The 27,970-nt window shown below is 39.7% G+C and overlaps 4 protein-coding genes across 6 annotated transcripts in view; 2 read left to right on the plus strand and 2 right to left on the minus strand.

The window, feature by feature from the left end:
• LOC124221063 (paired mesoderm homeobox protein 2A) overlaps nt 1-27,970 on the minus strand; it is a 47,167-nt gene that overhangs the window by 3,744 nt on the left and 15,453 nt on the right. Inside the window, exons 1-4 of one of the 2 annotated variants that reach the window (XM_046630698.2) lie at nt 14,044-14,208; nt 11,106-13,192; nt 8,413-11,028; nt 3,575-3,768 (exon numbers count right to left, since the gene is read on the minus strand). In XM_046630698.2, coding sequence (XP_046486654.1) covers nt 3,575-3,768; nt 8,413-8,767 — 549 coding nt within the window. In that variant the 5' untranslated portion in view covers nt 8,768-11,028; nt 11,106-13,192; nt 14,044-14,208. Of the gene's footprint in view, nt 1-3,574; nt 3,769-8,412; nt 13,193-14,043; nt 14,209-27,970 lie in introns of those variants that run through there. The other variant, XM_069137273.1, reaches the window with a different exon arrangement.
• Nucleotides 14,298-19,154, plus strand: Xpc (DNA repair protein complementing XP-C cells homolog). 2 transcript variants are annotated; one of them, XM_046630682.2, is made up of 5 exons: nt 14,298-16,031; nt 16,110-16,315; nt 16,405-16,666; nt 16,782-16,950; nt 17,066-19,154. In XM_046630682.2, exons 1-5 carry the CDS (start codon nt 14,298-14,300, stop codon nt 17,449-17,451), a joined length of 2,757 nt encoding a protein of 918 aa, XP_046486638.1. In that variant the 3' UTR covers nt 17,452-19,154. The 2 variants fall into 2 exon arrangements, with proteins under 2 accessions (XP_046486638.1, XP_046486640.1); XM_046630684.2 differs by lacking the exon at nt 17,066-19,154 and having other exon boundaries at nt 16,789-16,919.
• LOC124221065 (lysoplasmalogenase TMEM86A) lies at nt 18,430-24,008 on the minus strand. Its single transcript, XM_046630702.2, has 6 exons — nt 23,708-24,008; nt 21,733-21,896; nt 21,448-21,641; nt 21,094-21,209; nt 20,824-20,934; nt 18,430-20,726 (listed from the first exon to the last, which is right to left on the minus strand). Exons 1-6 carry the CDS (start codon nt 23,726-23,728, stop codon nt 20,631-20,633), a joined length of 702 nt encoding a protein of 233 aa, XP_046486658.1. The 5' UTR covers nt 23,729-24,008; the 3' UTR covers nt 18,430-20,630.
• LOC124221057 (guanine nucleotide-binding protein subunit alpha homolog) lies at nt 24,145-27,860 on the plus strand. The gene is made up of 4 exons (XM_046630689.2): nt 24,145-25,504; nt 25,651-25,701; nt 25,795-26,012; nt 26,141-27,860. Exons 1-4 carry the CDS (start codon nt 25,022-25,024, stop codon nt 26,499-26,501), a joined length of 1,113 nt encoding a protein of 370 aa, XP_046486645.1. The 5' UTR covers nt 24,145-25,021; the 3' UTR covers nt 26,502-27,860.

A 27,970-nucleotide genomic window follows, 5' to 3' on the forward strand; every position in this document is an offset into this window, starting at 1 on the left:
CCTGGAATCTTAATTAACACCTAACGGCACGGTATAGCCGCGGCGGTGTTATTTAGAAGAGTTACACGATTCTGCATTAATCTACGTTAACGCTTCGCGGAAGGTGGGCAAGACGAATTTACCTGTCCCAGATAATAAATTTTCATACAGCGGCACGGTCGGTATGATATACGCACAGCGATGTAGTTTATGTTCACGCGCGAAAATTACCCCGTTTAACGCCTTATCCTCGCCAAATTAGGAGGCCGTATCTGTGTACAGGCGTTTTACAATACGTTGCGTAAAGCTACTTCTGTAGGTACATACGTGATTCCATTCGTGTAATTATTTCACGAACACCGCGATGTCAGAGATGATACAACTCTGGAATCTTGACTAAGGTAAGTCTACCAGTTATTGACCCTGAACCAATTATCGACCTTTTTGGTTGTAACTATCTGTTTGATCCTTGGTTCAGAAATTAAAATTCTGGAAAATGAAAGGTCAGTAATCGGGACTAAACGTGTCAATAAATCGTACAAGTACCTTAGTATATTTTTTCGTTTTTTTTTTTTTTAAACAACACTGAAAACAATAGGAACACACGTATCGTAACTCCAATTTCTGACTCAACGACGATCGCTATTAAGACAGCTGAAGGACGTCGAATCTGATGGAAAAGAGCATCGGCAGCTCCCTTGGCAAATAGGGGAATAAGTGTGTCTCTGAATCGGCGTTCCTCGTCAAATGAGAAACACCGTTTCCTGGGACCCTTGCGGCTGTTGCTGCTGGGTTTGCTTGTGACGGTTGGTGGGCTCGGTCTGGGAACTGGTGCTGGTCGAAATGATACTCAGCAGGACAGTTTTTAATCACTGTAAGTGGATCTACATAGCTCCGGCAATTACCAGGGTACGCTTCTGCATGGCCCCCCTGTGTATCAGCCCACCATCCTCGGCTCCCTCAACCCACGACCCTTTACCACCGCCGTCTCCGTCCCCGCGCGAAATAAACTTGCACCTTGTATCCCCGAAACGCTCGACAGGTCACTTAAGGGCAACGTTACGCAACTAATAACTAATCATCGGACGAATACAGAGTCAAAACAAGAATGCGGATAAAAAATAAACTTTACACCTGCTTTAAAGGTGATCAAGGATCTTGTGAACTTGCGAGGGAAAAAAGAATGTACAATCACACGAGCGGCATATTTATCCCCAATAGATACTTGAAATTGTTCGATGTTAATCGTGCGCTGAAGAACCTTGAAAAGAGAAGACTCAATAGTTGTTCGATATAACAGCTATTCTGTTTAATATCTTGACTCGATGTGTAATCAGCTAATTAGACGAGGTGCACACACACGATAGTGCAGTCATCGTGGAGGCACACAAGTGAGCAATTGTCTCTAGAGAGGGACAAGGGGACTTGGGGCTGGTCCCCCCACGGAAAGACCGAAAGTCGTATACCGTGACATCGTGGCTGTTGCAGGGGTTTGTTCCGTATACCAGCTACTACGTCAATTCTAAGCCGTCCGCACCCCGCCGCGTGTGCAGTTCGAAGCATACCGCGGGGTAGGTACGGATTTTCTCTCATCTTTTGCGATGGACCCGCATACATAGTTCTGAATCACCCCCGTCACTCGAATACTATTCACACGAATTACAATATACTTACTATATGATCCATTAACGCGTTCCCATCACGGAATATTTACATCCCGGGGCGCTGAATGGAAAATATATTGCGCACGTTGATCCGGGTTCAACGCTGGAAACTGTAGATCCACATTTCGCGTGCGAGGAGAAGTTGATCGGATGGATGGTTGAATTTAGTTGAGGGTGGTACGTTCTTTTCAATTTAAATTTCGCGAAACGGACGGGTTTCGGATTTCGGTGCTGGAACCAATGATGGCGGATCGAGGAAACTCGGCGTTGGCGGGGTAAAAGGAGGGACAAAAAATGCGAGGAAGAATGGTGGAAAATTTTATCGAGTAAACGGGCCAGTGCGGAGGTGCAGAATTGAATAGAGCCAAGGAGAAGACGAGCTTGCATGAAACGATGAGGAGCAAGCGGGGGAATCCCAGAGCGAAGCGAAACCCAAAGCCAAAGGGAAACCCCAAGCCGAAACTCGGCTACCCGACTGAGCCAAACTGACGTGAAACGAACCGAACCCTACCCGAGGCTTGGCTCACCTCATCCTCACCTAGGAAATTCTCGGCAACAAAGGATAACTCGAGGCCTGCCTTCGCGGTCGGTGCGCGGTTTCCCCGCAGCCGCAAACTACTGTAAAATTGATTGTTATTTCAGGGTTAATTACGAGGCTTAATTAATTATAATAGCCTACGGAGCTGGTCACGTACTGCTTGCCGTAGTAATCTTCTTCGAGCATCGCTTACAATTATCGTTTACACTGAACCCATTCGGAGAATTCGAACCGGCGTCTAGACGACGGATAGATGGATAAATAGATAGATGGACACCGAAGATGAGTTGTCCTTGTGCGGATAGATTGACAACGTATAGGTGCCTGTACTGTGTCGTTTCATCCGCATTTCCAACTGCAGTGGAAGTGTAGACTCGTCGAAGGTTGATTGACGCGATAATGAGTTATACAAGGCAATGATCAAGAACCGAGAAACCTGCGTGCAACAATTACGATAATTCGTCTGAATATAGCCACGGATCGAGAACATACTCGACGTGCTAAATTTAGCTCATCGGAGTTCTGTATGATTTAGGTAATGCAACCGCTGGCTGATCTCGCTCGTACAATTATCATAAGTCATTGAACGAGTTGGTTCCAGATTCATTTGACTAAGACCAGATATTTTAAATGATAATTAATTCTGATTACAGATACATTGGTTTTTTTTCCCCCTGCATCAAAGGATACCTAGTATTGATACTTACGATTAGCATAAGACGTCGGTGCACGGGGAAAAGAAAGTTGATCTATCCGAGGGATAGGAATGAGGAGTAATTATTTTCGCGCACCTCGCTTCCTCGCTCAGCCAAGTATCGCATCGCATCCTATCGCTCACGTTCCCTCTTCGTTAAAGGGAGGTGAGTGGTCGTTGTAATTGCATTACTACATCCCGTTTTCGTCCTCATGGGCACTTCGCGTCACGACTTGACGGATTAAACTGTTCAACGGTTCTGACACACTATCGCTGCAGTGTGCGACTATGAAGCTTTTTGAAAATAAACGTCAACAACGCAACACAGAAAAACAACCCTGCAACCGTACGAGAGCTGCTTTTTGTATACCTGTATCAATGCGCGGAGGGAAAGGATTATTTGAGTCAAGTGATATTCGTTTGATTCAACTAAATGCGCCGAATACGGTATGCTTGCTTGGTTCAACAAAATACTTTTGTTGGTCTAACAGAAATTTTTTGAATTGACCAAACATTATGTTTGACCCGTAGATCTTGAATTGAGACAAATAAATATTTACTTCGCCGTCCGTGACCACACATTTAATTGATTCAATGACTTTTTTCTCTTAGCGTGTCAGTTGCGGCACACTTTGATTATTATTAACTAACAAAACTTTCTCTCTCTCTCTCGCTCCTTCTCGTAATTTTTCTTCTTACCTGTACCCTAGCTTCCGTCAAATCTATCTTCATCGCGATTTCTTCCCGCGTGTAGATGTCCGGATAGTGAGTCTCCTGAAATGCACGTTCAAGTTCCTTGAGCTGAGCCGAAGTGAATGTCGTTCGTATCCGTCGCTGCTTCCTCTTTTCGGCGAGTCCGTCGTGTCCCGGGTAGGCCTTGTACCCCAAACCACCTGCGTGAAAAACAAAATATTCAACGTTTAAAATATCGCTAATTCTAACCGTGGATACAACAGATATATTTGGTTCTTTATCGCATATATACTCGTCTCGAGACTGTACCGATTACGTTAACGGCAACGGAATTTCATTGGGTTAATCGAAACGACAAGCTGTTGAATTTGGTAAATCCAATGAGTTGCATGAAGATTTCAAAATTTCCAGAGCTAAATGCGTATATCAGATATGTCGTATAACAGAGTCCATAATCTATACTATAATTCATTTCGATTTTTTTCTGCTGTAAATTTCATAGATTTATACATGTATGCACATGTATGTATGTACGTACAGTATAAATAATGCATATACGTATACATCGGAGGTTTGAAAGCAAGGCAAACTTTTGTGTGCACAAAAAGTTTTAGCGGGAGAACCGCGCGGTCCGGCGGCTAAACCAGTCAGGGATGGAGGTGTAACGGGGTCCTGTAAGCTCGAGCAGAGTCAGCGAAGAGGACCGTGAGGACCGCGAGGGCTGTGCGAGCGAGGGACGTAACCATAGCAATGACTGAGAGCGAGCCATCCATTGATTTTCACTGCCATCTTGTCTCTCCGCTACTGTTTCACCGCGTCGCAAGCTGGCTACTCGCGCGAATCGCGCCCTCCCACCCCAACTTAGGGGTAGCCATAGGGACGTGCATAACCGTCGACTCCTGCAAGACGCCTTCGGGGTTGAGCGTCCTCGAAGCTGGAGGTGGATCAGAAAGCTTTCGGGGGGCGGGGAGGGGCGGGGAGGGGGTGAAGGGAAGAAAAATGCGTGGGACTTGCAAGACGTATGGCGAGAGGAAAAAGAGAGAGGGTTGATGGGACGAGGAGAGGGGGAGGGGGGGGGGGGGGGGGGGGGAGGAGGAAGAGGTCAGAGAATGGAAGTAGAACGTGGCTCGCACCGAGAATCCAGTGCTTTTTTCTTTCCTACAATTAGCCTTTTTCTTACGGATGGGTGTCTATTTTTCTACTAATTCTTCCCCCCCCCCCCCTCCCCCCCTGTCTTTTTCCCTGTACACTTGCTTCCTGTATATATTTTTCTAATCTTTCTACACGTAATTCGGTTACTACCGATTCGTTGAGTTTTTCTCCTTTTGCCATTTGCTCACATGTTTTGTACGAAATCTTGCAACCTGCGAATTGTGGTAACTTTGTTCTGCGGTTTGGTAATTAGTAATTTATCAATGAGTGTGTACGGGCGAGAAGCGCGGATTTGGTTATTTAGGTATATATGCGAAAATAATTTAACCACACGCGTTTCGTTTGGTTACGATTAGATTTTTTATAGCGGTTATGATATTTAATATGCATCGTGCATTCTTGCTGTTATCGTCGTTGGTAACATTTTTTAATGAGGTTGAGAAATATTAGTATACCAATTAGCAAACAAACTTACGAAGGTTTTACAATCAGTCTTATTAATACGATCCAGGTGTTTCCGTTACAGTCCAATAAATTATAACGCGTCGAATTACCAGTCTCAGAAATTTTGGCAGAAGTAGAGAATATCAATGAATAGTGGAAATCAGAAGCGCCACGTAAAACTCAATTAATGTGCAGTGAAAAAATAAATATGCTCAATTCAGCAAAACTCGTCTCTGTGATAAAATTTTCTACAACGTACACTACAATATTAAATCAGTTATTCTTAAACCACGATATTGTTGGCTGCACGCTTAATCTCGAATCTGTTTACTACATAAACTTGCAAACGTAATTATATCGAAATACAGTTTGGCACAAGTTTCGTGGTAAGAAAATATAGTAGAAGCCGTTCGTGTTCGTCTTAAAAATAGAAATTCAGGTATATTCTTGAAACGTTTCCTCGCGTTTACTATTCACATTACTACATAAATTTAATCGAGTGATCTCTGCTCGGTCAAACAATGGAGAATCAGAAATGTCGAAAACGTGAGGCTTACTTTTCGTTGGCAGAAAGTATGGCAAATAAATGTAAGTATAGAATTTGGAAACTATTCGCGATACATTTTATTACACATAGCTACAGCTCACCCACGTCGCGTAATAAATTTTTCGCGACCTTGAAACGATCCAACTATATATTTTCAACGACACAAATATTTCTTCGTCGGATTCAGTCGCGCTCCGTTTCAACGTTATATTTACATGCGAGGATGAAAAATCAAACACATGTATTGTTTGCATTGCGAATTAGAAAAGCTAAAACCGAAGACGATCCGTCGATTACAAAGACCTGCGATGTTTTTCACCTGACTAAACTGAGTAGCGTTTAAACTGAAAAGCGTTAAAAAAAAATCCATCACGTAAATTTTCTGATACATTTTTTTTGTCTGTTTTCTTAGTACTGCTTGAGTTAACTTCCAATTTCTCTGTTAATTATATGTATTAATGTGAGCGTTGATACTTAGATATTCATCTACCCTCACTAGTTGTTGTTTGTGATGATTTTAAGCATATTTAAGTAAAAGCTACGTGAGTAAAAGAGAAAAGGATTGAACAGATGTTTTAAAGAGAGTAGAAAAAGATATCACAAGTCTTTTTGTCTTATCCAGTCTCTTAAGTCTTGTTTAAAACTAGTGCTGTTCACTTTATAACTAGACATTCAGTTTTATATTGTTTATATTTTACTTTTTCATAAAAATTGTTCACAAATCTGTAATCATGCATATCTTGCATAAAAACAAATCTCCATGTGCTGTAAAAAAAAAAAAAAAAAAAAAAAAAAAAACCTAGCGCTGTATTTTAATTCAATATACCTAAATACCTAAAAAAAAAAACGGTATTACTTCACGAGGAAATTAAAAATTATATTTCGCTGGCCTGTATTATTTACCGCCGCCGCCGCTGCCTCGCTTCTAGCGAACGTGATCAAAATCCGCAACAAAGTTACCCCCGGATAAATCGAACAATGCGACAATCAGGACCTGCACTGGCCGCATGTGTAGCCAGACTTTTCTCCCTAGTTTTCTTTCACCGTAACCCCAATCTCGTTGCGCGATAAGCCGGTGCAGTGCTTGCCAAATCAGGAAAACAAATAAGAAAAATCATTTCTTTTCTCGGTCCTGATTTCGCCCGATACGAATCATCTTTGCAAAACAAAAAACAATTTCCACTTTGATCGAGTCGCGTATTGCAAACATTTTATTTGTTATGCGCAAAATATATGCAGGTATGTATAATCGTTTTGCAGAAATTTAATCAGACGCTTTGTCGCTTTGGCTGTCTGCCACTTTTTCGCACAAGTAACACCTTGTTGTTTTCTTTTTTTTTTTTGCTTTTTTTAACACACTTTTATCAATTTATTATTAAATAATTCCGTGCAAAATGACGCGAGCTGTGAACTACGCTATAAGCTACAAATTGACGATCGAAATATTGGCGCATGTAACTTTATATTTATCCAGCGGTACTTGAGCCGTCGCTGCACGTTGTGTTTCTCAATTTTGTATTGTTATCGTGTTAACTGATTTTTAATATGAGATTGACCGACAGATAAAAAGTTCAGTAAACTGAAATCTGAATCGTCAGTAAAATAGATCTGTCCGAAAAATGACGTGTATGTATGTACACGTTTCACGAACGTCTGCAAGCTTCTCAGGACGTACGGTTCAAATTTACCTTTGTCATCTGACAATCTATTTAGCAAACAAAACTTGCGGAATAATGTAGTGTCAAAAATCCCAGCCGCGAATACACCAGACAGATTTATTGCTTACGCGAAACAGTTTGCGTACGAATTTGAAAAGATTATCATTCACACGTATTTTTATATAATTCTTACGAAAAGTTGAAACTAGTTTTTTAAAACCAGGTTGTAAAAATACTGTCACGTTTGAGACTTGGCTCATTCCCAAAAATGCGGGGGTAGGTATAATATCCCTAGCTATACCTAGATGCATATTACACCTCACACTTTTCACCGTTTAGATCCGCGTTATGAAAATTTTCCGACTTTCATGATTTAACGAAGCAAGTATAAAAAGATCGTCACATTCGTGAATTTCTGTAAAAATAATTCTGTGGTCTAGATATACTTTCAAGGTAAGTCAATCTGATAGTAATTACTTGACTTTAAACACTGATAATTTATCGATATGAAACTAACGTAAGTTTCGGGGATGATATCCGAATTTATTTATAGATATCTAACCAATTGGAACTGCTTTTAGGTAAGAAAAAAACTGGAATCTCTTACAGGTGTGAAATATAAGCGATCTTAGAGAATTGCTAAGAATGTGATTCGATGGCTTAGAAATTGATTATTCCAGTAAAACAGTTATATATTTGTTTACCGTTGTAAAATATAAATATGATATTCGACTTGAGTATACAACAAAGTATTTCAATATTCCTAATACAGTGAATCCGTGCGGGGACGACAGGTTTCAGAAAATCATTTCATCAGCGAAACAAAGATACCTCTCCGTATATCAGACACCGAGTGAATTTCGCGGTGTCTGCGACAAACTGGCAAAAGAACAAATTCTTTTTTACCGAAGTTAAAACGTCAACGTTTTAACACGCTAATGGGAAGCATAATTTTTTTCCGCACCAACTAACAATAATTTGGACAAAAGTACGCGAGCACGTAGGGTAAAACAAACATTGGAAACGCAGACTTTCAAACTCACCCTGAAGGTTGATCGCCGACGGAAATATGGAGGCAGCGTGTCGATGAACATCCTGACTCCGGGCAGCCATAACCGAACACGGAGTAGCATGGGCCCCGTGATGTCCGTGGGCATGAGGATGAGCGCCGTGATGAGGCCCAAGGGGGTTCGCACCGCCGGTTCCCGGGTTCCCGGCGTTGCCAGGATATCCGGCCGCCCTGGCCGCGGTGTAGCGATAAGCGGCCTGGCTCATCTGCGAGCAAGAGCTGAGGTCTCCGTATCCGCATTGCATTTCACTTGCAGCGAGGGCGCAACTTGAGGCTTCGAAACCGGCGGCCGCCGCAGCCGCTGCTTGATTCAGATAAGAGTAGTCCATGCTCGAATCACTTCCGGTTCCCGGGATGTCGCCGCTCCTTCGTCTCCTCGATGCAGGGTACGTACCTCCTCCTGGACTCTGGCCGTTCCGTCCTTCCGTCCTTATTTTTTCTCGCCGCTTTTTCCCGCCATCGGAGGGGCCTCCGGCTCTTGACTGCGGCCGCGACACGCGACCCGGAAGTGGCCGGCGAGGCCGACCCGGTGCCCCGACGGGCAGACCCAGGGGTCGACGGCGAGTATCGCGAGGTAAGAGGCGCCCCGGTGTAAGGCCAGGCCAAGACCTTGGCCGAGCGGCCTGGACGAGGAGATGTTAAACCCACCACCTCTCCTCGCGGTGTACAATTCGCCCGCGACGGGTATACTCTCGCTCTGTAATCGGATCAGGCGATATCAAATTATTGCGATTATCCGTGATAGCCAAGTTTTTCGTCCCGCTAAGAGCACCCGAGACAACCGACTGGTGGGTTTCCTCAAAATCAAATGATAAGCTTAATTCAATAACATCGTAAAGGGTGCGCAAGGGCGTGGCTTTCGACGTGGAAGCGGCATGGCTTCGGCGGCCCTCGACGCCCCCGGATTCGCTGCTCCCGGGGTGCTCCCACCCCCGCACCTACGGCGAACGACCATTCCGCTCCCTCCCTCGGGCTTCTCACCCCCGGGGGAACCGGGCACCGACCGCCCACCGTTTCCCGCCTCCACCCACCAACCCCCGTTGCAGGAACGGGGGTGGGAATTTGGGGGATGCCGCCAGCCTCGGGAGGACCTCCGCGTAGCGACAAACGGAGTGATGGAGGAGCGAGCCGACGCGGCGAGGCTTCTCCGGAGGTGCGCGACCACCATCATGGTAAAATGAACGCTATCATCCGACGGCGAAGCCGGCTAATGTTTTGAACAAACAACCCTTGATTTTACGATCAATTGTAGTAAGTGACCCCTGGGCCAGGTACCCAAAACCTTTGCTTTGTATTGAACCACCGGAACGATTCCGCTTATCTAGTCTTTCTGCATTCGGTCGTTATTCTACTTAGGCCACTTTACCTCGGCATGTACAATCCGGTCATTAAGATTCAGAATTTTTAAACTTGGCTGAACTTTCTCTATTTTAAGTTTCGATCATTCGACACTACGGTCACTCTGTACTTTTTTTACACGTGCGGTCCTTCGTCATTTGCGCGATTCCGTGGTCGTATAGGAAATTGTAAATTAGTGACACAATTTGTTTACATCTGTAGGTATTGTCGCGAAATTCAAGCTCCGTGGGAGAACCCGAATTGGTTTGTTTCAATCGAACACTGCTGGCTGTAAGAGATCCGACAACTTTGCCCTTCACATCTCAATGCGTATGCGATAAATAAACGTGTTAACGAAGCCTCGGTTTTTGACGATTTGTCGAAATCACTGACGTACATTATACTTTCACCGAAGTATCGTATAACCGTGAAAGGTTCCGTGTTGTGCGGAAAAGAATTAATAAAATGCACTGAATAATGCCTGAAATTTGTTTCGCTTATTCGGACTACGAGTAGTTTGAATGCATATCTACACACGCTCCGGCACTGTTTCGAGGGATATGTGTATCGATTTCCCAAGTTCATTCTTTTCCCAGAATGCCAGAGCTACTCTAACAAATTGACAGAATTTGAAGACTGAGTTGAATGATTTATATGCGATCCACTCCCGAGTCCTGCCGCCTTTTTCTTATTCTTTTACTTCTTCTTTCTCTTTTTCTTCTTCTTTGATTCAGTCAGAAAATAAAAGCATAAAATAATTTTCTTGCGCCTCCTTTTTACTGGTTCTTATTATATTTCCGTCTCGGCGAAATTTGATCGAGTTTTATAGAAACCCTGTGATAAAACCGGTCGTGCATAGTGCGTAAACTTCCGATAAATAACTGCATGTACCGTTCCACGTACAATACATTTAGTACTAAAAATCAGTGAACCGTACCGTTGACCTGCAAGAGGTAGTTTCGAACGATCCGGTGTTGCGACTGGGGGGTGAAATTGTACAGAACCAATTGGGCAAGATCTCCCGGTACGCCCGGGAGATTCGACGTTCGATACGGTCAATAATTGAGCTAAACTTTTGTTCACGAAGAGCGGCGTTGTTTCGATCCAAACCGTACACCTACGTAGGTCCATACGTATGCCTATCTTCAACGGACAAATACCTGATCGTGTATCTTCTGCAGGATAAACTATACGAGGCGAGGCTTTCATTGTTCCGTAGTATATATCCATCCGTATAAGATGCGCGAGGTCTCTGTAATGAAATTTTCCTCGCTTTAGTTGTTTGCTCGACGATAAATTGACGATAAATAAAAGCGTAAAATTTTTTACTGCACGTATACAACGTAGACGGAAACACGCTCCTCGCCCCCCCTTCTGGCTCTTCTACCTTCGGTATTATCCCAAGGGATGAACGGTGCGACACTTGTATTGCACTTGTTCTCACGAGTCGATCGCCGCTCCCGCGTGTATCCTGCGCTTGCCCGAGTCTCCGTAACCCGGGGAGGGAATCCCCTCCCTAGGGATCCGCGGCACACGCCGCACGCCACGGCCGGGGTTCCCCGCACGAAAATTCTCTACACTTGTCTAGCTGCTATTGCTCCGTTTCTGCCGTTCAGACGCGCTCGCACATGCACGCCGAAATAACGGAAAAGGGGACGCCGGCGGTCTGCTACATATGTCCTTGATTTGTCCGGAGAATAATATTCTCCTCCAAAGTTGATTAAATATTGGTTAGGTGCCTCGCCTCCTGCTCTCCACCCTCCACTTGACGCCCCGTAGGAATACAATTTAATATTTCTGGACGCCGTTCGGATTTCTACTCGGGAAATACATTCATCTTCATCGAGCTGTACGTCTACAATTTACTCCGTTCCAAGCACGGTTGAGTTGGTTTTTTTTTTTTTTTTTTTTTGTTTTACTCATCCCGGTTTCCAGTCCACACAGGATGTTTGTTGTTAATATTAAGATGGTTAAATAATCATGATTCCGGATGACTCGGTTATAACATTGTTATATTCTACTGAAACAATTAGATAATGCAAAATGTAATTAGTAATTGTGAAAACACAATATTGTTATTGGATTGCACAAACGCACCGTTATGTAACGTTTTAATCGACGAAATAAAGAAATTTTTAATTACCTGAAAGTTGGGGGATATAAAAATCCATTTACATACACCCCTACATATATACGCACATGCCTACGCACACGTGTATTGTATAAAATATAAGCACAGTTCGCAGAAACGTATTTCAATTCTGATTGTGAGCCGCATTGCCGGCCTGAAAGCAAACACGAGCAACAAGAGGTGAAATAAAAGCTCGCAATGGAACAGCGCTACCTGAACGATATTCCCACCAATGCAGATGCTTCTGTATATGCCAATAATGTTCGTTAATCAACGGATGCAGTCAATCAAACGACCGTGGCATCGCGCACAGTGTGACGATAAATTTTTAAACGTGTCGCATGAAAAATCGCTGGGAGTCAATTTTACCGTCGAGATATTCTCTGACATAATCGTCTAATGAAAATCAAATTACACAAATGTCTACTAATAATTGCTTGTGCATGAAAAAACTAATAATCAATCAACGATTAAGTTACGCATGCCTTGCATTGTACATATTCTATGTATTATTATGTATAAATTACGCTGAAAAGTGATTCACGGTTAAGTAGGTACATACCGTTACGGAACAGCATTGCGATATTAAAAGAAGCAAGAACACCTACACAGAGCCTCGACCACCCACTCGGTGGTGTAAATTCGCCCTGCAGTTGTACTTACAAAAGTAAGCGGCAAGGTCCACATAACATTAGATGATTGTAAGTTTCTAATTTAATTAAGCAGACGGAGGGGCCGTGCGCTCGACTATAATCAGTTTAGCTGCAGGAGGCAATAGGAGGGTGAGCTGAGGATGGCTGAGGGTGCCGGGGGGTGGTTGGGCGGTGTTCGGGGTGGGGGGTGGGGGGGGCGTCGCGACGTCTATTCTCAGGGCCTCGCGACGCCCGAAGCATCTCTGCAGCGTTTCAGCTGGCACAGCCATTCCCAGATTGGCTTCCGTTCTTCTGGAGCTCAGTCAAGCCTCGCCTACACAAGGATATTATGCTCCTTCGATACCTCGGAAATAAGTCCTCGATCCGTATTACTCCAGCAGATCTATCACTGTTTAATCCCGGTAATGCGTGTTGCAAACTGTGAGGCATTTCCTTGTTGGAACCGCGTCTCCCAAACACCGCGGATGTGTAGCTATATGTATTATGCAAAGTAGCATCAGCGTAGAGTCATACTGCGGTACAGGTGTAACTAATCCATCAATGCCCTGTCACTTTCGTGTATACGTCACCGGCTCATCTGAGGGTTCCACACAAATAACTATCATCATCTCGTATGGAGTCCAGTATAGTATCTGTAAAGTCGAAATTTATAATGCATTAAGCGCGGTGGAATTGTTCAATATATTATTTAGAGCACTTTAACTTGCAGTAATCCGTGGCAAATTAACAGCTAATTCAAAGTTCAAAACATGAGCTTGAAATAATTAAAGTGTTAGAATGATTCTTTCTCCCCCCTGCACAATGAAATCTTTCCAATATACGGAATCACTTATGCACCCGATCAGTTATATTTTTTAATTGATATATACTAAAAAATGTTTTGCTATAATTGCAGGATAAACGCAGACAGATTTATGATTAGAAATCGTGTTGAAAAGAAATATCGATTTCATATTGCATTCGTTGAAATCGATTAATCGTGTGTGATTTTGGCCGAGCTTTAATTATTCCGTGTATTATAAAACAATGAATAAAAACGGGAAAATTCATGCATATTTATCTGAAACTAATAAATTCGGAATCTAAAATGCCCATTTCACACTCATGATGCATGATAGAAAATTACGAACGATATCTGTAACGCGTTTCATCCAACACAAAATTCATGATAACACCACGTGGAGCCGTGATGCTGTATTATCAACATCATACCAGTAGTGATACCTGTTAAAACACGTGTAAACTAAACTTTTCGCTTGCTCGCCAAGCAACAGTCGCTCAATTTCTCATGTCGTCGTCGGTTAGAAACCTGCTCGACCACCGATCACCTGTATACCAGATCAGTGTTATCCACAACAATACAACAAGGTTGTTATTGGTTAGATGTTGAAACGTGATTAGTAGAGAGAAAGTGAGAGAGAGAGAGACGAAAATTTCTCAGGGTCAAACCGGTCTCATCAGAGTTTTTCGGAGAAACGCTAACCAGTTTAGGCTGATTATAATTCAACGTTCCAGCAGTTTTACAAGTTGCGAACCCAGCGAATATCCCTTCCCCGTACTGTGATGTATAATATTATGCAATCACTTTTATACCTGGAGAACCTTTGACATTTTTGCGCGCGCGCGCGCGAACAAACGACGAGCGTGTTATGGCGGTCACGTGGACTGTGAGTGTCGGGTTTCGAGGTTAGTCTTTGTTTGAAATTCGTTATTAAGGGTGTTGCTGAAGTGAGAAAGATGAACGCTGATGAATCTGACAGCGAGAGCTCGGACAGTAGTAACGAGTTTATGGTAGCCCCGGATAAGCTGAAGTCAATATCACCGTTTTTCACAAAACCTACTCGAAAAACAGCGAGCGCACCAAAGAAGCTCGAAAGTTCGGAGGAGTCGGATTTTGATTACGAAAATGAATCCCACGGTAACAATGATGACCTCATGGCTCAGGTCCTCAAGAACCTTGAGGCGACGAAGAAAAGTCAAGCGATTCAATCTGATCAGAGCAGCGCGGAAAAACCTGAAAATACCAAACCAGTGAAAAAAGAACTCACCAACGAAATAGCTGATCTTCTACTCTTGGGAGAAACTGGGGCGACAGCTTCAACTGCGGAGCAAGATCAGGACGAGCCGGACGAAGAAGGACCAGCTGAAGACTCCGCTCCGTCTAACTACAGCATTCCAAAAGAAGGGGTAAAAATAACCCTGGTCGATTCGAAACTGATTTTCAATCAGAGGAAGAAGAAGAAACAGGAAACGCTTGAAGATTTGTTGAAAAAGAAGTTGAATCAACAGCTTAGGTCCAATCAAGTATTGATACACAAAGTAGGACTCCTCTGTTGGATGGCGCATGGTTTTTACGTAAACAAGCAAATTAACAATCCGATATTACTTGCAGCTGCACTAAAATTGGCACCAAAAAACTGCTACCCAAAAGGCAGGGTTGATCTGTCTTATCTTGAAAAAATCACCAAATGGTTTCAAGGTGTGTTTACGTTTCCTACGGGCAAGCCAGAGTCCGGCATTACGACGCTGAATTTATTGAGGAGACTCAAAGACAAAGAGATCCACAATTATCAAGAACTCGTATTACTCTACGTAGCAACGCTAAGAGCCTTGGGGCTGACCTGTCGCTTGGTTATATCCCTGCAACCCCCGGCTCTTAAAGTAACAAAAGAGCAGCTCATCGCCCCAGAGTCTTCCAAAGTGAAAGATGCAAAGGTAAAAAAGGAACCGAAAAAAGAAACGGCCACCAGAAGCCCAAAAATATCACAAGAAACAAAAATTCCTGGACAAGAAACGGAAAAAGGAAATATATCAGCCAGGCTTCGCAAAGCCACTGAGGCCAGGAAAAGGGCAGCTGAAATTCTAAAAAGAAAAAAAAGTACGAATTCAGATTCTGCGGAGGATGTTAAACCACCAGCTAAAAAATTGAGATCAAGAACGGTGGCTGCCGCGATTCCCGTTGACAAGAAGGGCAAAAGGAACTCTGATAAAGTGAAAAACGACAAAGAGGTGACTGAAAAAGGTGGAAGAAGTTTAAGGTCGCGGGCAAAAACAGCTGTCAAGCATTGGCCAAAAGATGAGGATACGGATGACGATGATGATGATGATGATGAATACAAAATGGATGATGATAAGGAGGAGAATGAGGATGGCGAGGAGGATACGGATGATGAACCATTTGAAAAAACTCACAGGTCAAAGCACAAAGCATCAACTTCCAAGCAGCGTTCTCGCAGTCAGAATAAAAACACTGTATCTAAAATTAAAAAACAGTCAAATACAGGTTCAAGGAGAAGCTCAACCGCCAGGAAGCTGATATCGTCCGATGAAGATGATGAAGAGAATAATGAGAAGCCAAAGAAAGTGAAAAACACAAGGGATATGTGGGCAGAAGTTTACGTTGAATGCGAGGAAAATTGGATAAGCGTCAGCGTACCGGATGCAAAAATTCATTGCATTGCCGAGCTATACGTAAATATCATTCTCTTGGTCTGATAAATGATGAATCTGCAAATAGGTAACAGTAAGACACTGCTTTGATACTTGTAGAAAAATGCTACGGATCCAGTGCTGTACGTCGTGGCCTTGAATTCTGAGGGTCGAATCAAGGATGTAACACGCCGATATTGTCCCCACTGGCTGACCGTGACCCGCAAACAACGGATCGATGAAAAGTGGTGGCTGGAAGCGCACACTCCTTGGAAAGAACCTGAAACAGCCTTAACAAAAGCAGAGGATGAGATGCTCAAGCAAAAGTAATGAACTGTATCTGTCTTTTGATATGTACGATACTTATCTGATTAATGTTCCATAGAAATAAATGAAAAATCATTGTTTCTTACAGGGAACTGGAACAACCCCTACCAAAGACAGTTTCGGAGTGCAAAGGTCATCCTCTGTACGTTCTGCCCAGACATCTTCTCAAATTTGAAGCCTTTTACCCGCCGGATGTCGTTCCACTTGGCTACGTTCGTGGCGAGCCTATATACTCTCGTCACTGTGTTCACACATTGCGCTCACGCGAAACGTGGATCAAAAGCGCTAGGGTAGTGAAACCAGGAGAGAATTGCTACAAAGTTGTTAAAGCAAGACCAAAATATGATAAGGTACATCATGTTCAGTTATTACAATTGCGCTATCTTATTGATTGCAATTTGCATAATCATGCCTACACATCCCGATGGATTTCTTGTACAATGACCACACGGTGTTGATGGAAAGCTTTCAGGTGCCAGGCTGAAGGATGAGTCTCTGGAAGTATTTGGAAAATGGCAGACAGATCCGTACGTTCCACCAGAAGCCAAGGATGGGATTGTGCCTCGGAATGAATATGGAAATGTGGATTTATTCAAACAGTGTATGTTGCCTAAAGGAACTGTTCACATTCAGCGTGAGTAATCTATTAATATAGAACAACATCCGTATTGTATGTCATTGGCTACTGTTGGTATAAAAATAATACCTGTACAGGAATAACGTCAGATGTGTATTTTTTTTCTATCCAGTTCCAGCACTGAACCGCATTGCAAGAAAGTTGGACATTGATTGTGCTCCAGCTGTGGTGGGCTTCAATTTCGGAGGACATGGAGCGCTGCCTGCTTTTGATGGATTTATTGTTTGTGAAGAGTTTGAAGATGTTTTACGGGAGGCTTGGGAAGTGGAACAAGCAGAGGCAGATAAGCGTGCCAGAGAGAAATACGAGAAGAGGGTTTACGGAAATTGGAGGAAGTTGATTAAAGCTGTTTTCATCAGAGAACGACTAACAGCTAAATATGATTTTAATGCTGACGAAGAAAAAGAAAAATCCAGCACATCCAATAAGCAAACGAACAAACGGGTAAAACAAACCAAAGTTGGTGGGAAAAAAACAAAGGTTGACAAAAAAAAATAGATCATAAGTAAACGTGTCAGCTCGTTGATCGTTGCGGCACTTTTCAAAGATTACGAGAAAAATTCAATTATTTTCCTCCACACCTTTACCGCCAAAGTATTTTTAAAAGTCACAAATTACTTTTCCGTACTTCGGCATTCTATATTGTTAAATTCTATAAATTAAACTTTAAAAACTTTAAAAGTTCGATATTGTGGCCCTTATATGTTTTGATCTTTCTATTTTTTTACCCTCACCTTGTCATAGTCTGTAAATATCATTAAAAATGGTCTTTTTTTTTTTACCTCAACGTCTTCTATAACTCATAGTTTGTAAAACACAGTTATCAAGTATGTATAGAAATAGCTGGGTATTGAAGAAACATGCGCCACGAATGTTTTCTTGTTCTTTTCACCAATGTGGTTTGAAGATACACCGCAAGCATCAATCACTATTGAATGCCAATTATTCGAGTGCTGCCTGTTCCAGTTATGTAGTTATATAAGCACAATAATATCGACTGGTATTCTTCTGATTTGTTTTTAGCTTGAATTTCAAACAGATTTTACAATATAACGGCTATATCTTTCTTAGAATTATGCTCAACACTTTCATTCTAAGACAATTATGCGAAATTAAGTAATATTTTGTCCGTTGTACAATCTTTCCTGAATTCATCATTGATACAGTTGACATGCTGTGTGCATGTACTTGGTATTAAACAAATAAATACATGTAATTCACTAACACCTCATATATTTCTCATATTACCACGTCTCCATAAAAATTACCCAACGACAAGAATAGCTTTAAAAAACCGCTCTTGCCTCATTACTAAGTAGTATATTTATAACTTTAACACGTATTGTGACACATGGTAATTCAGAAAACAAATGTCATTTTTGGGCTGAAAATAATGCAGGCACAGTGGAAATTTTTCCACGTGAATAGAAATGATGTTTTAAATAAATACCGTAATAGAAATGGAAAACATCAGACTAAAGAGTGTACATTTTATTACACTTATATATTCGGTCTAGAATAGTTAATAACAATTATTCATATTTCCCTATACAAATACACATACTTACACATTCTATATTTAATTAATATAATAACGAGACTAACTGCAATACGTCATCAATCGTTTACACAGCCTAATAAACTTGTAAGTAGTAAAATATCATCTAATCGAGTAACGCTTGCGAATCGCGTTCATGTATCACATAAAGTAAATTGTTTAATACAGCACGTTTTTGAAGCCAGTAACAACCCAAATACCATCAATTCTTACTAGCATAATTTAACCGTCGACACTGATTGTGTGTATTGTTATTAATGCTTGATATAAAGACTTATTGAATTATTTCACAGCTATTTCGAATAACTGACAGTTCTGAAAGCATAAATGTTTTATTAACATACTCGGAATTCGGATTCCGAATAAATATTTCAATGAGCTTTCACGCTTCTTGACTCTAATCATGAATTTATGAATTTCAAGTTTAAACTACATTGTCAAACTGTTTGATAATCTATGTATATGCACAGTACTGAGCATGCATTGAACAAGTACGCGTTTCTATTTTAGGGAGACCAAATCGACTATTTCTTTCAATATTTTCTCATATAATAATAATTTCGAGTTTGAATATTGAGTTGATGTATAGTAAAATTTATGTGTTAAATTTTATATAACATATTAAGTTTAGAGATCTATATTACTAGAGATAGAAAAATATTTTAGTGACAAGTTTGAGATTCTGGCTAACAAACAACTCATTTAATACATTCTAAGTAGAATCCGCTTTTGGTAAATTATCTTATTCAATAGAAAATGGAATAACCGTCAGAGTTCCAATCATGAAAGTTGCCTTGTCCTCTAATTGCTTATGAAGAACAATATTTATGGTTTACTTTTTTAAATTGAAACATAACTTTATACTGTAATGAGTTCTATCCCATCTACATCAAAGTAACACAATAGTTTATCTAATACAATAGCCGCTCGATTTAATCATATGTATTTCATAAATCAAAGCAACAAGGATATATTTGATCCAAACAAAGCTTCCAATCCTTACTAAGGTGACACCATCGCGAAATTTGACTCGTTTGTAGTAAAATCGTAAGACAGTGTAAAATCGATCAATGATAAGTAGAACTTACTCCAACAGTCTTGTAGAGCTGGAGGTAAAAAAAAAAAAAAAAGAAACGTAACATAGATTTGTTTTGGAATACCCTAATACATGTGCCGAAATATCACCATTTAGGTAAAATTGTCGAGTTCCATATTGAAGGCATCACTAGATCCGATAACTGAACGCTACTCCGAACACCTCAACTTATGATCCATGCGGCCACTTAAATGCTATATCATTTCGACCCTGAACAGTTCATTATCAGTCTTAGTACACCATTTGCTTGTAAAATCATGAAGTAACATGATTGCATATTTATATGACGGGTAGCAAACGGTTTAAGGTTGTTCAATTGAATTGAACCACTGCGACGTTACATAAGCCACCTCTAGTACCACGAACATTACATGAGCCACGACCAGTAATGTGTTTGACTGAAATGCCTTCGGTTTCACAATTCATTAATAACAAGTAATTTAAATAATTTTACATCAGCTAAGAAGCTTAAACCACAGTCGTAAATTTCCAATTGGAAAAGATAAATAAATACCAACGAAAAGAAATGTTTCAGTTATCTCAGAATTACGTTTCTACCATATATCACAGAGCTGGCGCTTGGAAACAGAATATTCCCACCTATATCTCTTTGTTGACTAATAATTTCATTGATACATGACAACGAAAACTCATGCCTATTCTTTGTTACACTTTTAACTCAAACAACGGTATTCGCAAAATTACATAGCTTCGTACGAAATACGAACCACCCAGTATACTAATTTCCTAATACAGAATTTCAAGTTGTAAAGTTAAATTGACCTAAATACGACCAGCAAACAAGACTCGTATTTAACCTAATCCTAAAAACGTGCTAAACTAATTATACTGTTGATATCCATATCCCGTAATTATAATGCACCTCCTAGATTCCAGAATACGAAATTCCCTTGTTACCCTCTATTCGTTTCTAGATCACGAATATAATTGATTTCCTGCCATTGTAAGAATCAGCCAACACTTCAACGACTGTAGCAACTAATATATTACCCAAGAAAAACCTCACCGCTGCTTATGCGGTTTAATATTGTCTCTTGAATCCACAGCGCTCAAAGCTATTCCAAGCTGAGCTGCGTAATAGGTAATCATTATAAATACCTGAAACATATATGCTTGTATGTACATATTTCTGTTGATACGAACCGTGCAAACTTGAGAGTTACGTAACAGCAACCATTTCCTTATTTTTTGGTACCTGAGCATACGATATAGGACTGTGAAAGTAGTGGAAACCAATCAAAGCATCTGATATAACGAAGCATATACCACCGGCACAACTACACATTTTTGACCAGGTCCATAATTCCTGTTGATGAAACAAAAGGACAACATCCTTGTTATAAAGGCATGGAAGAGCCTATTAATGTTGGAACTACGTTGAATATAAAGCGTTGAAAACGTACAGCTAATTAGCAAACACTCTAATGATGTCAGTGTTAATACAGTTAATGCAGAATCAATTTACCTCAAAAAATTGCACCCTTGCTATAGCTCGCCATGCCATTGTTGTTAAAAGTATTATATACAACGGAACCCCAATCATCAAGACACCATTTAGACCAGGCATCAAAAGAAAAATAGCTGTAATTATAAACTTTGGTAAAAATGTTGGATCACACTTTGTTTTACAAATTGGAAATTGAAAGTCGGCAATGTCTTTTATATGGATCGATCAATTATGCCAGTGGGTAACATATTCTGTTGAGATGAGAAAATATTTGAAATATAATATCAGCAAAGTTTTTGTGCATTAAGCACTTCATTTAAAGTCAGACTATGAGTAATAGGAAATTCATAATCTCACAACTGATATACTTACCAACTGCACATAGGGCATATAATATTGCTCCTAACACTCCATTCAATGGAACGAAGCCAAAGGCTTTAATATAAATGACTTGAGCAATAGCAAACATTCCCATTCCTGGAACGAAGCAGGCTGGCCATACCAGCAGGGCATCACCTATACAGCTGAATAAAAGGCCAGTCACTATCCGACGAGGAAATGCATATCTGATCAGCGAGAAAGAATGAAAAGTTATTCAACGTTTCACAGTTGCAAAAATTACATATTTTCTGCATTTTACTGCTGTATCAAACTCACTCTTCAGACAAATTAATTCCATGGAGAAGAATAAAAACGATAAGACTGATGATCGGCAAACATTTAAAACAGGCAGTTAGCAGGGAGGGCTGCTCTGCTAATAGAACAAAGTAGACAGATACACTTTTGAAAAATGGTACTAATTTCGGACCAACACTTCTTATCTGAAACAAATGTAAAAATGTTTGTTTAACGCATTCGCCTTTTTCTACACTATAGTCTTGATTTTCGTTTTTTACGATTTTCTCGAAATATACTGCATATCAGATAATTGGCAAATATATTAAATAAGGGTAAAATTTTCCGACAAACTGATTGCTATTTACTTTGTAGAATTATGTTCACATTGCGAAAAATACGCTGTATTTGAAGAAAAAAAATCAATTTCTTAAACAATAAATAGAAAATTAATTAATATTATTTAAATGTAACTTTGCAATGATCTTGAGTATATTAGTATTTTAAATTCGCGATGGCATATAAGTTGTTTGACAATTATAGATACATCATGATGGTCAGAACCGTTGTTTAGAAATTTCTGAATTGGCTGAAATTGAAGGGAATACTAATTTCAATTTGCAAACTCGACTAGTGCGGTTATTCTAACAATAAGCTTGCGAAATAGCTATTTTTCCCCGATGTTTCGTTACGCTGATGTTACTTATAACTGCAACGTCGTTATAAACGCGGATGATCGCGCACGTGATATTCAAGAGCGCGCGAAAGCATAAATCAAATTAGTATTAATATTCTCTAAGTCAAAGATGTGTGTTAATTCGGTATATTTTCATCCAAAGATGTGCGCAATATTATCCGAGAGCTGAAATTTTTCGAAATTCACAACAACAACCGCGTGAAATTTCACAACGTTTTACGCCAATTACTTTTGTAAACAAATTAATCGTCGCGTGCACGTACGATGTGCGATTATAATTACCGTGAATTTTCACGTGCAAATATTGAGTCTATGTATAAATTTACGCAATAACTAAACATTAAAATTGATGTATTAATTTTGTAATTCAGATATTAATTAATATATGAATTACGTGAGGTGCAGGGTTCGATTATATAGAATAGGCATCAGTGTACTATTTCGGCAAATGTAATACCGGGGGAAAATGGAGACGAAAAATTTGGAGATATACTTCCTACACGTGCCAATGTTATTTTTGGATAAGTATACAATACTATATTGTATACATAAACGCATACGCGGATATCGTACGTGTAGTTTTTGAACAAAGAAAATTAAATTTTATACCCAGTTAATCGGAATATTTACTGCGATCGCGAAGTTATCATCGCCAATTAAAAATGTTGTATCATATCGTTCGTCTGTTATTATCTCGTGTTTTTCTTCGAATAACGTGAAAACGATTGTGTACATATAGATATACACAATGCGGAACTTTTGGCGAAGCCATCGAACAGCCATAATATATATCACACATACCTGTATATAGGTATATATAATACCGTTATACTCTATTGATGTAATTATTTTTTAATCTGCAGGTCGTATAAAGTAGATCGTGTCGCATATTCTGCGCCAATTACAAATGTGCGTATATACCTGTAATATTAACTTCTTTGTTCGCGCAGTGCAAGCGAGATAAGCTTGCAACATAACATCGAGTGCACGTATGCATGTATAATTCAGAGTAACAATAAGTTAATGAAATATTTACGAACTTGATTATTGAATGCGTAAATCACAACGGCATAGATGATATTTCGACTTTTGATTGAAAATATTAATATTAACAAAAATTCATTGCCTTCGAATTTCAATCAGTTTACGAACGTTTAAATATAAAAATCGAAGCACAACACATAATTAATGTTTGTGCGGATCTCGCGCACACTTAAAATCGCTTAAAAAACGTCAAATGTTGACGTTAAGAAGAACTGGATGCCGTTCCGGTAAATATATTTACGAAAAAAATAAAGAAAAAAAATTAACAACGCTCACCACTTGTGCGGTCGATGTCATTTTTCAGCGATTCGTTTGCTTTTATTATTCCATCAATCCGTAGGTATTTTTTCAATCAATCTTTAGGCAGGATTTTCTCTTTGTGTCAACAAGACGTCAAACGACCACCGTCCGCCGCACACGAGACAACTGGCTGCACTGTCGTGTTGTAAAGCGGTACGTTATGTATTTGTTATCGTTTCGACAAACTCGCGCTGCGTTTATAACGAACGTCAAGGTTCGTTCGATCGCAACGCACGGGGGGTAACCCGACGGTACCTGATTGGTCTCAGGCTTAAAGCTCGATCGAGGCCTCAATCTCCAGGCTCAACTCGTAAAATTCATTGTCTTTTCAGTTTTCATTCGCAGTCGTTATCGAGAATTCAACGTTATTGAAATTAGGCACGAGCTGAGCTTCGATTTTTCCACACGCTATCCGAAGCACCTTCGTCTTGTCGGATATTACTTCTCATTTTGCTAAAAAATTTCATATTACACACAAGGCGTACGTATCAGACCGATCACTGTGATTCCTACCTTACCGACCGAACAGGCATTTCTCGTTTGCGCATGTGTTACAGCTACGTCAAGGGTGTGTTCATACCCAGCATTGTATATTTACACAACACACCGACGACCGGTTTATCCTACCTATAGTTCATTACTCACAAACGTATCTATCCCTGGAGCCCGAGTTTTATAAAGCGGTACTATAATGATTTAACAGAGAATTGGTGTGACATGTGACTGAACGCTGAGTAGAGAATGTGTACGTGACCTAAGAATGTTGGCCAGGAAAAATAGTGTCAAGTTTCCCGCAGCTCGCATTATGGAAATTTCCAATTTGTACCTAAGTGTCGTTTCATTGCGTACGTGAATACCAAGTTTTGTTTTTCTTGTTTTTTTTTTTTTAATATCACGCTATCTACTTCAGGGCAGCTATATCGTGTGATAACAATCAACACCGACCTGCAATACTCAAATAATAGAAACGGATCGACGTTCAAAGAATGAATATCTCTACGGTTCGGTATAATGACGTTAATCACAATTGACTATTTAACCATGTTTCCATTACAAAGAGTAAGCTCTGACTGTAAAGAATCAATATTCCGAGCGCGTACTCTCGGAAAGTCTTAACGATATTCTTTTGTCTTAAACGTTCGCATTAAGCCTGCCTCTAAAGTCCGTCGGTGTAATTTCGATGTAAAGTTGGGTGCCTGTCCTAACCAAAGCGTAGAGGTTAGGTTATGTGCAAGTGTTACCTGATTTTTTTTTCACTTCGCTTTTGGATAACAAGTTCAAATTCACAACATGGCGGGAAGTTTGACCTGGTCGTCGGGTTGTTGTCTCCGCTTTAAATTTAGTCCCGAAGAAATAGAACAACGATACAAGAGTCAAGAGATCGACCGAATGCTCGAGAAGGATCGGCAGATTCTGCGTCGTCAAGTGAAACTGCTCTTACTTGGTGCCGGAGAGAGTGGAAAATCAACGTTTCTTAAGCAAATGAGAATCATTCATGGAGTTAAATTTGAGCCGGAGGTGATCAAGGAATATCGGCACATAATTTATCAAAATATTATTAAAGGTATGAAAGTACTCGTCGACGCCAGGGATAAGCTCCAAATTCCATGGCAAGATCCTAAGAACGATGACGTCGGCTACCAGCTACTCAAAATTGAAAACACAATCATATTCGACACGAGATTGTTCCTTCGCTATGTACCGAATCTTCGAAGTCTATGGAGTGACGCTGCGATAAGAAAAGCATTCGATAGGCGACGAGAATTTCAACTGGTAAAGATCATTAATTTCAAATTGAATTTAAACCGATATAAATTCTTCTCACCACTGTCAAACGAAAGTATCAGGCCTATATGTCGAAATCTGTGAATGATAGTGTTCCAACTCGATAGTTGTTTAATAATGTCTTTTATTTTCAGAGTGACTCGGTTCAATATTTCTTGGATAGTTTGGATAGAATTGCCCGAATGGTAAGTCTACAGTTATGATTATAATTGAACTTAATTTTTTTAAAGTCGTTTTGTCGTTTAGGGTGATTATAAGTGATGTAATTTTAATTACAGGAATATATGCCCACACACCAGGACATTTTACACTGCAGAAAAGCGACCAAAGGAATTTCTGAATTTTTAATTCAGATAAACAATATTCCGTTTCTATTTGTCGATGTCGGCGGACAGAGATCTCAGAGGCAGAAGTGGTACCAGTGTTTCCAGTGTGTCACTTCTATACTTTTTCTAGTGTCTTCCTCAGAGTTTGATCAAGTCTTATTGGAAGACAGGTGAGCAATGACGATTTCAATTTGATAAATTTCGGTGAAGCGCAATGCCTGGTAAAAATGCGGCCCGAGTTCAGCGTCAATTTTTGCTTTTTGATGTTAATGCATGCTTCACTTTTTAATTTTTACAGACGAACCAACAGACTGGAAGAATCAAAGAATATATTTGACACGATAGTCAACAATGTAATTTTCGGCGAGGTATCGATTATTCTGTTCCTGAACAAAACAGATTTACTTGCTAAAAAAGTCAAGTCCAACGATACGGATCTGCGGCAGTATTTTCCAAGTTTCAAGGGTGACCCACATTCCATTCATGATGTTCAAAATTTCATACTAGACATGTTCACATCTGTCAAACGGGACCCAAAGAAGCCTATTTTTCATCACTTCACTACAGCAGTGGATACAGAAAATATTAAAGTTGTCTTCAACGCGGTAAAAGACACAATACTCATTCGAAATTTGGAATCACTAATGCTGCAAAATTGAATGCATATTTCATTTAGTGAGATACTGATAAAAAGTTATATAAAAATGTATCCGCCACAGTTTGAATCGTATTCAACAATCTGAAAGGACAACGGACTTTTACATTCCAATGACACTATTTAAGTTCAATATTCAAAACTATTAAGATAATGTAAACGATGAAGTATTTGTAAATATTGCTTCAGTCAACGCACAAGCATGTATGTAACTTCATGTTGTAAGTTGCGGACCTTTTTTATTGTACTAACACAGGATGAAACTAAAGAAAATTTACATTGCATCGAAACCTGTTCAAGTGATATACATATTCAAACGTATGTACATCACATTAGCATTATTTGTCTATCAAAGAGCCCTTATATACTGTAGCTATTAGATTATTATGACATATGTAAATATTTTGTCATGCTTAAAGTTACATAAATATGCTCAGTATACTCACATACCTTATACGCGCGTGTATTGATATATTTGTAAATAAGATTACCCATGAACATGCCATATGCAATTATCGGAATTTGAGAGCGTTATCAAAACAAATTATGCACAGCCAAAGTACCATAATATGGATCGATTTAATTAGGATATATCACGGTATTTGGAAACTGAATACTATTCTTTACCCGCTGCAATCACTGTCCATCTCCATCGTATTTAATAATAATAACTATTACGAGAAATTAAGGAAAGTTAAATGATTAATATCAGATTGTTTACAGTTGAATAAGATTGCAAGAGCTATAACGGTATTTATATTATCTAGAAATAATTTGTTTATTACTTGGGAGATGCGGTTGAAAAACACTTGTCTATTGACAACATGTAATAGATTAGCGAGCTGGTGCAGACAGACCAACTTTTAAAAATCAAAGTAGTACTTTACATTGTCTTGTTTGCGGAATTTTTTATACATATGTTGGCATGAAAATTTTTTTCACACACATGTGAAGACTTCACCTTTGACTGGAGCTCGTAAATAGTTTAACTTTTAACTTATCCATACATGTATTTTTGTATTAATTATTTTAAGATTTATGAGATCTACCAAAATTGATCAAATTCTTTAATTATAGAGCGATTAAACCGAATTGAAAAATTTCCAAACAGCATACCTTGTAGTACTAGAGTGTGCTTTTTAATATTGTTATATTGAGTAAATTTTTTGATACTAATATTTGCAAATGATATTTTATGTACATTTTAATGTATTCGAACTGAATAATCTATGTATATAAATATATTGTGCCTTATATATGTTAGATTATATATATACATATATGTATGAATATACATGTATATGTATGTATATAAATAAAGGTATTTCACATGTTAAATAAAATTCAACAGACTGTGTCTTTGTAAAAAAAAAAAAATTAATAAAAAATATTCAAAGTACAGATTGAGTATCAAATTTTAATTACGATTGCCAAAGTTCTGTAACATATAATTACTCTGTCATTGATAATATT

This window comes from Neodiprion pinetum, chromosome 6 (genome assembly GCF_021155775.2).
Source record: "Neodiprion pinetum isolate iyNeoPine1 chromosome 6, iyNeoPine1.2, whole genome shotgun sequence".
Lineage (NCBI taxonomy): Eukaryota > Metazoa > Arthropoda > Insecta > Hymenoptera > Diprionidae > Neodiprion > Neodiprion pinetum.

Excerpts from the sequence above, each read along its gene's own strand:
- Xpc (XM_046630682.2), top strand. The coding sequence starts at position 14,298 with ATGAACGCTGATGAATCTGACAGCGAGAGCTCGGACAGTAGTAACGAG. Across the intron at positions 16,316-16,404 it reads GATGAGATGCTCAAGCAAAA|GGAACTGGAACAACCCCTAC; the intron begins GTAATGAACTGT and ends TGTTTCTTACAG. Across the intron at positions 16,951-17,065 it reads AGGAACTGTTCACATTCAGC|TTCCAGCACTGAACCGCATT; the intron begins GTGAGTAATCTA and ends TTTTCTATCCAG.
- LOC124221065 (XM_046630702.2), bottom strand. The coding sequence starts at position 23,728 with ATGACATCGACCGCACAAGTG. Across the intron at positions 21,210-21,447 it reads ATATGCCCTATGTGCAGTTG|CTATTTTTCTTTTGATGCCT; the intron begins GTAAGTATATCA and ends TTATAATTACAG. Across the intron at positions 20,935-21,093 it reads CAAGGGTGCAATTTTTTGAG|GAATTATGGACCTGGTCAAA; the intron begins GTAAATTGATTC and ends TTTCATCAACAG.
- LOC124221057 (XM_046630689.2), top strand. The coding sequence starts at position 25,022 with ATGGCGGGAAGTTTGACCTGGTCGTCGGGTTGTTGTCTCCGCTTTAAA. Across the intron at positions 25,505-25,650 it reads GGCGACGAGAATTTCAACTG|AGTGACTCGGTTCAATATTT; the intron begins GTAAAGATCATT and ends TTTTATTTTCAG. Across the intron at positions 25,702-25,794 it reads TGGATAGAATTGCCCGAATG|GAATATATGCCCACACACCA; the intron begins GTAAGTCTACAG and ends TTTTAATTACAG.